Source organism: Penaeus japonicus, unplaced genomic scaffold, assembly GCF_977035675.1.
Source record: "Penaeus japonicus unplaced genomic scaffold, GWHDUDI00000001_assembly GWHDUDI00000020, whole genome shotgun sequence".
Taxonomy (NCBI): Eukaryota; Metazoa; Arthropoda; class Malacostraca; order Decapoda; family Penaeidae; genus Penaeus; species Penaeus japonicus.
In genome coordinates, this window is record NW_028234422.1 from 30,629,284 (window position 1) to 30,639,283 (window position 10,000).

The 10,000-nt window shown below is 49.2% G+C and overlaps 1 protein-coding gene across 7 annotated transcripts in view; it reads left to right on the plus strand.

The window, feature by feature from the left end:
* Positions 1-10,000, plus strand: part of LOC122256009 (uncharacterized) — a 76,659-nt gene that overhangs the window by 56,609 nt on the left and 10,050 nt on the right. For 5 of the 7 annotated variants that reach the window (XM_086548317.1, XM_086548312.1, XM_086548313.1 and 2 more), the window contains exons 5-16: positions 978-1,173; positions 1,449-1,635; positions 2,042-2,190; positions 2,806-3,420; positions 3,616-3,776; positions 3,899-4,174; positions 4,282-5,832; positions 6,478-6,683; positions 7,158-7,492; positions 7,971-8,120; positions 9,457-9,517; positions 9,687-9,777. In XM_086548317.1, coding sequence (XP_086404443.1) covers positions 978-1,173; positions 1,449-1,635; positions 2,042-2,190; positions 2,806-3,420; positions 3,616-3,776; positions 3,899-4,174; positions 4,282-5,832; positions 6,478-6,683; positions 7,158-7,492; positions 7,971-8,120; positions 9,457-9,517; positions 9,687-9,777 — 3,978 coding nt within the window. The remainder of the gene's footprint in view (positions 1-977; positions 1,174-1,448; positions 1,636-2,041; positions 2,191-2,805; positions 3,421-3,615; positions 3,777-3,898; positions 4,175-4,281; positions 5,833-6,477; positions 6,684-7,157; positions 7,493-7,970; positions 8,121-9,456; positions 9,518-9,686; positions 9,778-10,000) is intronic. The other 2 variants (XM_086548316.1, XM_086548318.1) reach the window with 2 other exon arrangements.

Below are 10,000 nucleotides of genomic sequence, written 5' to 3' on the forward strand. Positions count from 1 at the left end.
GATCTGTAGACGAGTAGCTTTAAGAGCGACCGAAGAAGATCATACGATATATGTGAACAGAAACTGATATATGATATATGATAATGTCACATTTTCTGCCCTGCGACATTGCGGGGAAGTCTGTACTTCTGCCGTGAGCTGCTAAACCCGAGCGGACCAACTAGGCTAGCGCTGACGTCACGCGGCACACTGCCAGTGGGGCCGATACTTGCTTTGTACGATCGTCTTGTTTCACTTCCTTCTTTTAATTTCTATAGATTCTTGGATATCTTCGCAAGGCTTAGACGTGGGACGAAAGCTGGGGCGTACGTATGCCTCGGGAAAGAGAAGACTTTTCTCGTTGAGTTTCTTTCCAAGGAAATAGGAAAAAGGGGGCCACTTCAGAGCACAAGGTCGCCCCAGGAAATGAGATATTCAGACCAAAGTCGCTGCTGAAGCACGTGTCTGGACATGGCGAAGGGGGAAGGGGGGAGAGGAGTGGGAAGGGGGAGGGGGCAGAGGAGGGTTAACCTTCTCTGCTCGATTTGCAAGACCGTGGTATGAGAAAGAGTACTTTTACTTTTCTTTCTACTGTATGACTCTTGAAGCTTCCGTTTTCGTTTTCTTTTCTCCCTCCACCTCCCCTGTTCCCAAGCGGAGGCGAAGCTGGTGTGGCTGAGATGAAACCAAGGGATTGATTGAAGGCGGGTCCAACATGTCTCTTAATCAATTACTCTATTCTTATTTATTGATCAATCGCCGCAATACGGGGAGTCACAATCACTCTTTTCTCTCCTTCCTGCAGAAAATCACTAAATGCTATTCCTGTTTTCCTGCAGAAGTGCGGGTCAACGTCGACGGCGGTTGCTCTCACTCTTGCAGAACGAAATATCTGTTGATCCCGTCTATCAACAGAAGGAGGTATCACAGCCAGCTGTTCCCTTTCTTTCCTACAGAATGAGAAATCATAACGAGCTTTGCCTCTCTCTCCCCCACAGAAGGAGGAATGTCCCCGGCGCCTCTTGAAGTGCCAACACTGCGAACTGGAGGTGATTGCCGTAGAGTTCCAGCGGCACATGGAGTACTGCGAGTCTCGGACGGAACTCTGCAAGGGCTGCACCAAGTATGTCCAGTTCAAACACCTGCAGTTTCACTATGAGCATGACCACAGGTACCTCACGCCCGAAGAAAAAGGTGAGTATGAGGGTGTTATTACTGCTACTTTGCAATACCGAACCCTGTGTTTACATGGAGATATGGATCAACATATGGGATTGGGAGGGAAACTCTAGATAGACAATCAAATCCCGACTCACACGTATCTACTTTTATGGACAGGTGCAATTGCAATATATCAGCGATATCATTAAGATTCTCTCTCTTCTGAGACGGTTGTGACATTCTTCCATATATCAAAAACTGCCACCGTAAGATAGACTTCAAGTTAAGGTTTTTCCTCCACCCCTCAGACCAGGAGAACAGTTCCGACGAAGAGGGGTCTGAGTGCCCCATCTGCCTCGGACCCGTGACCCTCCCCCTTGTGCTAGAGTGCGGCCACACCTTCTGCATGGTGTGCGTCAAGGGAATTGCTAACACCACCAAGAACTGCGCCATCTGTAGGAGAGACATTGCACGGGATATGCTTATGGATATTAGGTGAGTTGAGTAAGGTTATATGTGAATTCTTTTACTTTTGCTCATAACACGCACTCGGACACACACACACACACACACACACACACACACACACACACACACACACACACACACACACACACACCTTAATCCCTCACTTTCTTACACCGTCGACATCTTTCCCTCTACTTTACTTTCCTACCTCCTTCCTCCACACTGCATGTCTTCTTCACCCCTTTTGACTCACCCTGTCACGTCTTCTTCACCCCTTTTGACTCACCCAGTCACGTCTTCTTCACCCCTTCTGACTCACCCTGTCACGTCTTCTTCTCCCCTTCTGACTCACCCTGTCACGTCTTCTTCTCCCCTTCTGACTCACCCTGTCACGTCTTCTTCTCCCCTTCTGACTCACCCTGTCACGCCGCAGGTTCTGTCGCGAGGAAGACATCATCAAGAACTATGTCAACAAACCGCGGGAGAAGAAGACCCAGCGAAGTCACAGTGTTCCGAGCAGGACCTCATCCTCGTACAGCAGTTCCAGCCGCCGCGTCGCCCGCACTACGCAGGACTATGATGGTGAGTTTCCTGCACTCGCTACATATATGTGTTTGTGTATGTATGTATATGTATATGTATATGTATATGTATATGTATATGCACATATATGTATACATATATGTGTGTGTGTGTGTGTGTGTGTGTGTGTGTGTGTGTGTGTGTGTGTGTGTGTGTGTGTGTGTGTGTGTGTGTGTGTGTGTGTGTGTGTGCGTGTGTGTGTGTGCATATATATGTATATATGTATATATATATATATATATATATATATATATATATATATATATATATATATAAAGAGAGAGAGAGAGAGAGAGAGAGAGAGAGAGAGAGAGAGAGAGAGAGAGAGAGAGAGAGAGAGAGAGAGAGAGAGAGAGATAACGAGAACGAGAAGAGAAAGAGAGAAAGAGAGAAAGAGAAAGAGAAAGAGAAAGAGAAAGAGAAAGAGAGAGAAAGAGAAAGAGAAAGAGAGAGAGAAAGAGAAAGAGAGAGAGAAAGAAAAAGAGAAAGAGAGAGAGAGAGAAAGAGAGAGAGAAAGAGAGAAATAGATGGATTGAAAGGGATAGAGAGAGAAAGAAATGCAGAGGTCATGAAGACGTCCCACTGACAGCCTCCCCGAATCCCTCCTTCCTGCAGATATGGTGTCCGCTCTGCTCTCCAGCCGCACCTCCTCCACATCCTACCGGTACCAGCGCCCCGCCAACACGCACACGCCTCCCTCCTACACCCCTTACTCCGGCTCCGAGTCCTGCAAGGATTCCTGCAAGGACACGGACTCGAAGGACGACGACTGCTGCTGCTCCTCCTCTAAGTCCACGTCCTCTTCCTCGTCGACCAGCGCCACTACCACTTCCACCTCCACCACGGCGTCCACAGCGCGCACGAGCACCACCTCCACCACCAGCTCCGTGGCCAAGCCTCCGCCAGCCTCCTCGGTATCGACGACCTGCTCTAGCTCATCCGAAAGCTCAAGGTCAACCTCGGTGTCTTCCAGTGCCAGCAGAACCTCTTCCTCGGTGAGCACCAGGTCTGTGGCCACCTCCTCCTCCTCGAGCTCCTCCTCGAGCTCCTCCACAACTACCTCCTCCTCGGAATCCTCGTCTTCAACCACGGCCTCGAGCTCGTCCTACTCGTCCTACTCCAACGGCGCTCGTCCAAGGAGGCCGACCTCCCTGGCCCTCGAGACGACGTCGGTCATGTCCTCGGTCTCGGCCTCCGTCTCGTCGTCCTCAGCGTCTTCTCGTTCGAGCGGTAAGGATGGGCGCTGCAGGGCGAAAGCGGAGACTCTGAAATGCGATACAACTTGAACACGGAACAAATATATGATCTCATTATATCAGAAATATCTTGTCTTATATCAAACCTTAGATATATCGAATATATCTTATCATAATAGATATATCCTACATTCACTTATCTCTTCTCTTTTCCTCTCCCCTTGCACAGGCTCTCGCGACGTCGAGCCGCCCGCGAACGCAACGCAAGAACAGTACGACAGGTGGCTCGCCTTTCAGCTTGCCAAGGCTGAGGACGATCTGCCTCCTTCAGAGTTCAACAAGAAGCATCGGCCGACCTTCAGGAGGTCACTCTCTATGCCAGAGCGTGCAGTAGGTGTCCATTCCTAAATGTTTTCCTTGGCAGTGATTTGCATACAATATGGCGCGTTGAACTTGGGTTTCACTAAGCACTCGTTGAGATCGCGCTCACTTCCTTCCCTCTCCTTTGCCAGCAGGACAGCTCTTCTGACAGCAGCGATTCAGAGGATTCTGACTCACCAAGGTCACGCAGGAGCTCCCGGCGTCCCCCGGCCTCTCCTCGCACTGTCACAAACTCCTCTTCGTCTTCCTCGTCGTCCTCCTCCAGTAGGAGTACCCCCATCAGTAAATCCTCGAGCGATTCTAACGCCTCGTCTGGCAGCACTAGCAACAGTGGCAGCGCTCTTAGCACGGGCGCTAGACCCAAGAATGCTGGCCTCAAGAAGAGGGTGTCCTTCAAGGAAGATGCAGTAAGTATCTGTCGGATTATATAGTCCCATTGCAATGACGGAGACGTGCTCGAATAATAGTAATGATGTTGCGAGGCCATGTAGATGAACAACTTTTTCTTTTTCAGCCCGCTATTCGTCGCGAAGCACCCGTAATGCTGCCTTGCGAATTCTGCGATGAGATGTTTGCTGAGCGAGACCTCATGAGACATCAGACCAGCTGTGAGCAGAACGAGACACAACTTCCTCGTGCTTCCCGCATCGCCCAGCGCGCGGCAGCAGCGGCAGCCGCAGCGGCTATGAGTTCCAGCACCTCCACGACCTCATCTGGAATCACGACCACCTCCTCTTCAAGCACCACCGTTGAGACTTCCTCTGTCCAGTCCAGGATCCAGAGCACAGCTTCGTCCTCGCCGAGAAGGAGTCCTGCCCCCACACCCCCGACCTCCGGAAGGACCCCGACGCCGGTTTGCACGCCGCCCAGGAAAACCACAACGCCCTCGAAAAGCCCTGCGCCCGTCCCGCCCCGCAGTCAGTCGTCAAGTTCTTCAAGGAGAAGTCCGACTCCTGTTTCTCCTGGGCCATCCAGGAGTTACTCTTCAGGATGGAGGAGTTCGAGGGACACATCTCGCGGCAGCCCAGTGAGCACGCCCACCAGCCCTCCGCCCAGCTGTCCGCCCTCCATCAGCCCACCGCCCGTCAGCCCACCGCCCACAACCACCATCACTATCGTCGACCAGAAGCCTTCGGTCGTCGTGTCTCCGAGCCAGACTTCTGGCAGCAACCGGCCCTTCAGCGTCAGTCCAGCGCCCTCTGGTTCGACAAGCAACAGTTCCGTCAGCAGCGGCTCCATGAGCAGCAGTTCCGTTTCAACCACGCCTTCCACGAGCAGCTCGGCCTCCCCCGTTCCAGCCATCAGCGCCACGCCCGAGCTGGCCCCTCCAGACACCCCGACGACCGACCTCGAGTACGACTACGAGGACGAGGACGGCCCCTTCATGCGACCTAGACGCGGTCGCCTTCTCTCGTCTGCCATCTTCTCGTGGCGTAGCATCTCGGGCAGCAGAAGGGGGTACACGCGCTCTAACACCGCACCTCTGGAGGACACTGGCGCAGATGAGGACACGACACAGGTTCAACCAGTCATCACCAGCCGCTCAGCCACACAGCTGCCGGCACACCGCCCGAGCCCAGACGTCGAGACCGCAGCACCAACACAGTCATCCACCTCCCCGCAGCCGATCGCGTCGCCGCAGCCCTCCGTTCCCGACACACAGACAAAGCAGCTCTCCACATCCCCGCAGCCGTCTCAGGAACACGCCGAGACCGTCTTCATCAAGAACCCCAACAAGTACAGGGCTCCCCCTCCCCCGCAAACCCCACCCAACCTCCCGAACCTGCCCCAGAAGGTCTCCCCCGCCCCCACCGCCAACCTCAACGGCTACATCAAGAGCCCGACGCCGTGGGAAAAGGCCTTCATGAGCAACAAGGCCACCAGTCCGCCGCCGCCGAGCTCGCCCTTGCCCGAAAAGACTCTGGCCAACGGCTACGTCAACGGCGTCATCAAGTTCGACAGCAAGACCATGATGAACGGCCACATGTCCAAAGAAATCGAGGAGTTGATACCCTGTGAATTCTGTAAACAGGTGTTCTCTCCTGATAAGTTTCGAAGCCATCAGGTATGACGTGGTTTGGTTCGGCTTTGCTGGAGCGAGGTTAGCTACACTACACATACAAGCATATGTGTTTATATATATATATATATATATATATATATATATATATATATATATATATATATATATATATATATATACATATATACATACATACATACATATATATATATATATATATATATATATATATATATATATATATATATATATATATATATACAAACACACACACATATATACATATATATATATTATATATATATATATATATATATACATACATATGTTATTTATATGCACACACACACACACACTCTCACACACACACACACACATACACATACACACATGTATACATATATTCATACGTACAAACATACATACATACATACATACATAGACACACACACATACACACAGAAAGAGAGAGAGAGAGAGAAAGAGAGAGAGAGAGAGAGAGAGAGAGAGAGAGAGAGAGAGAGAGAGAGAGAGAGAGAGAGAGAGAGAGAGAAATTCATGCAATATATCTAGCGCAATCCCTTGGTAATGTTTAAGAAGGCTATCGACTCAAGGGTCAAAGAGCGATATTCTTCCGATGTCTCAGACGATAAGCGAAGACGACTCAACCCGCGGCTTGTTTTGCAGACCATGTGTGAGGCCGCGGTCCAGCCGCCAGCCCTCCGGAGCGCCGCGCCCCTGGAGCAGCCCGCCGCGTCTAAGGGCAAGGCCTCAGCCCCCGCGCGCCACAACAAGGGACCCGCGCCATCCCCGCCGGAGTCCTACGGCAAGGACGACGAGGACACCGCCGCCAAGGAGCGCTACGAGGCGAGCCACATCCGGCGAATGGAGAGGTAGGCCTACGCGGGCGGGCCGGGAGGGAGGGAGGGGGAGAGGCGGGGGTGGGGTGGAGGGAGAAGGAAGGGGAGCGGCGGGGGTTTGGGGGAAAGGGAGAGACGGGGTTGGGGTGGAGGGGGGAAAGGGAGAGGCGGGGGTAAGATGGAGGGGACAGGAAGAGGGGGAGGGACAGGTGCAGGGGATAGAAGGTCAAAAAAGAAAATAAGCCCCAGGTTGACCCGAGTTGCGCTCACATGTTGCATCAATGGAGTGTTTCTGGTAGGCAAAAAAACACGAATCACGCCTATCCCTTACAGTCACTTTTGCAACATTGCATTTTTGGAGAGGTTCTCCTGGATATTAACGTAGATATAGGACAGAAAATAAAGATAAGTCTGGATAAAATTTTAATCGGATGACAGCCAGACACACGGACTCACACCTCCCTTGTCCTGCGCCTTCTTGACATGCCCTTCTCTCTCCCGCCGCAGGTCGCAGTCCGTCAAGGACGACCGCTCGTCCTTCAGCGAAGGAATCCGCATGTCCCGTCGTCTCGAGCGTGCCTCTAGCATCAAGGAATCGAGGACTCGCTACGGGGACAACGCCAGCCTCTCTCGCCGCTGGGGCTCCCGAGAGGTCCTGCACAGCAACAGTATGGAGTCCTCGGCGTCTCTCGCGTCCGGCGGCTGGAGCGGCAGCACCAGCAACCTCTTCAGCTCCTACGCAGGAGGACACAGCTGGACACAGCACATCAACAGCGTGCGCAGTGATGTGAGGTCGTTAACCGCCGCTGCGAACTGCGCGTCTTCCTCCGGGCCATATTACGGTGCGTATGAGATGGAGATGCATTAACACGCACACGCACACGGACACACACACACACACACACACACACAAAAGAAGTATAATTCGGAGAGACAGAAACACGTAAACACGCATTTGCTTTACTTTTGTTTGGTTGCCGTGCCGCGTAGTGAAACCTTAACTCAAAAATGGACGAATACTTTAAAAGCAGTAGATACTCTTTAGTCTATATAAAGCTTCTTTTGTTGTTGTTTTTTCTATGTAGTTTTTCCTATATAATGAGATTTCTTTAGCATCTAAAATACACGCTGATAGAGCGCGGAATCTCTCTCTCTCTCTCTACCACCTCCGTCCAAACAGTTGCAATATCGCTGGTGTTGAGAGTCAATTGCAGTCACACTCACGCCGCTTCTTTCCCTCGGTGGCCACACGCAAAACACAGTAACGACCTGACCGCGACACGGGGGAACTGTGTGACCTTTGACCTGATTTTCTTGCAGATAACGGAGGTGACTCAGATAACGGAGGTGAAGTAGAGTCAGAGATGTGTGGTGTAGATAGAAGTAGAGTGCGGTACAACAATACTCTACTGATGGAGGTTCGGGCAGCGCTTAACAAGAATAGTTTCTCCCACGTCGCAAACGAGTCCGGTAATGATCTCTCTGACCTGAAAGAATCCTTGCTGAATGATCTTGATGATGGTGATGACCATGTTGGTGATGATGACCATGATGGTGATGATCCTGATGATGAAGTGTCCCCATCACCCTTTTGTCAAAACCCCCCCTTCTCCTCTCACCATTTGGATGAGCACGATTCAATTTTGTATCTGAATTCGTATTTATTATTATTATTTTTTTTTGGGGGGGGGACGCTGACCCCTTCTTGTTATTCTTCATCTCCCACATGAATAAATAACGTAAAAAAATGACAGAGCAAAAGTAAAAAAAAATAAAAATAAATAAATAAAAATATATATGTATCCTTCTACCCACCTACCATTGTAAAATCTATTGAAGATTGATTATGTTGCAAGCTAGTTAGTGCACGTTTTTTTCATACGAATATTTCCCTCCTTTTTTTCTTCTGCTCTCTCCTACTAACACTTTGCTTTGCTATGATATGGTATGCTCGAAACCCCTATAAAAGGCAGCGAATGCGATTTTACAGTAAGATTGGGAACTGGGGTTTACAGCCTCGGATATGCATGTTTATTCAAAGCTCATTCTAACTAATGTATGGATTGATTTTGATATTAGATGCATTCTGGTATATGTGGCTCTTAGAAGGGACATACATATCGTACATCAGCATATATACATGTTAAGATATATGTGCATATACCCCTTCACACACACACACAGACAGACAGACAGACGCACACACATACACACACGCGCGCGCGCGCGCAAATAAATCGCACATAAGTACATGCACAGCAGTCTCTAACTCCTATCAAATCATATTTGTACACATACAAACACACACATACACATATATACGTGTGTATATATGTATGTATATGATCTCAATACACACATATATACAAATAGTACCAAAATATTTCCCTATGTATGCAATACTGCTGTAGGTTAACTTTTGTCAGATGGGGCAGGCAGATTAAAGTCCCATGATCAAAGTAAGGAATTCAAGACTTAGTGATGAATTAAGCACATAAACAAGGTATCAGAGTGATGACGAGACTTTATGTGTGGTCCACAATTGAAGATGATCAAACGCAGCCATTGATTTATATATCACATCTTTCCTAGATGACGCAATGAAACCACGGGTATATTCCTGGAACGAAGACCGTTGCTTAATTACGATCTCACACTATTTCACACACCTAGTCTTTAGTATTAACTTACACCTGTTGATTGCTAAAAGTGCTTTCTTAGTACACCATAGATTTCTAAAAGTTCTAAAGTTCTAAAACGGACATCGCACGTGTAAACTGCTAATGCTTCTTATATTTCTTTACAGGAACAAGATACAGAGAACGCAGTTCAAGTAGACCTCGACCTGCATCCATGTACACGAGCAGGTGTGTAATTCTACGATTTACCTGTTCCATGTGGCGTGATGAATAACTAAGCACATTAACTATGCATATTTTGATAGATATATATATATATATAGAGAGAGAGAGAGAGAGATTTTGAGATGTTCACATACGAAACTGAACCTCACACCTACCTTTTTTCCCATCACAGTGGTACCTGGGGGTCCATGTTTGACCTCTCCTCCCCCACAAGATCCTTCAACATTTCCGACGCCTTTTCCAGCGCCTCCTTGGCTTCAAAGGTAAGGAAGGTCATCATCCTACTCAAGTGGTCCTCCTCCTCTCGCAGCAACTGAGTCGAGGCGTGTGAGAGATCCGTGGTTCATTCGAATCGCTCGTGAACCCGAAACACGAGATCGCTTCAGATAGAAAAACAAAAACAAAACCACAAATCCAATCAGAGACCTTTCGTTACAAGCTTTGGCTGAAGCTTTTGTTATTTTATTTATTTATTTTTCTCTTATC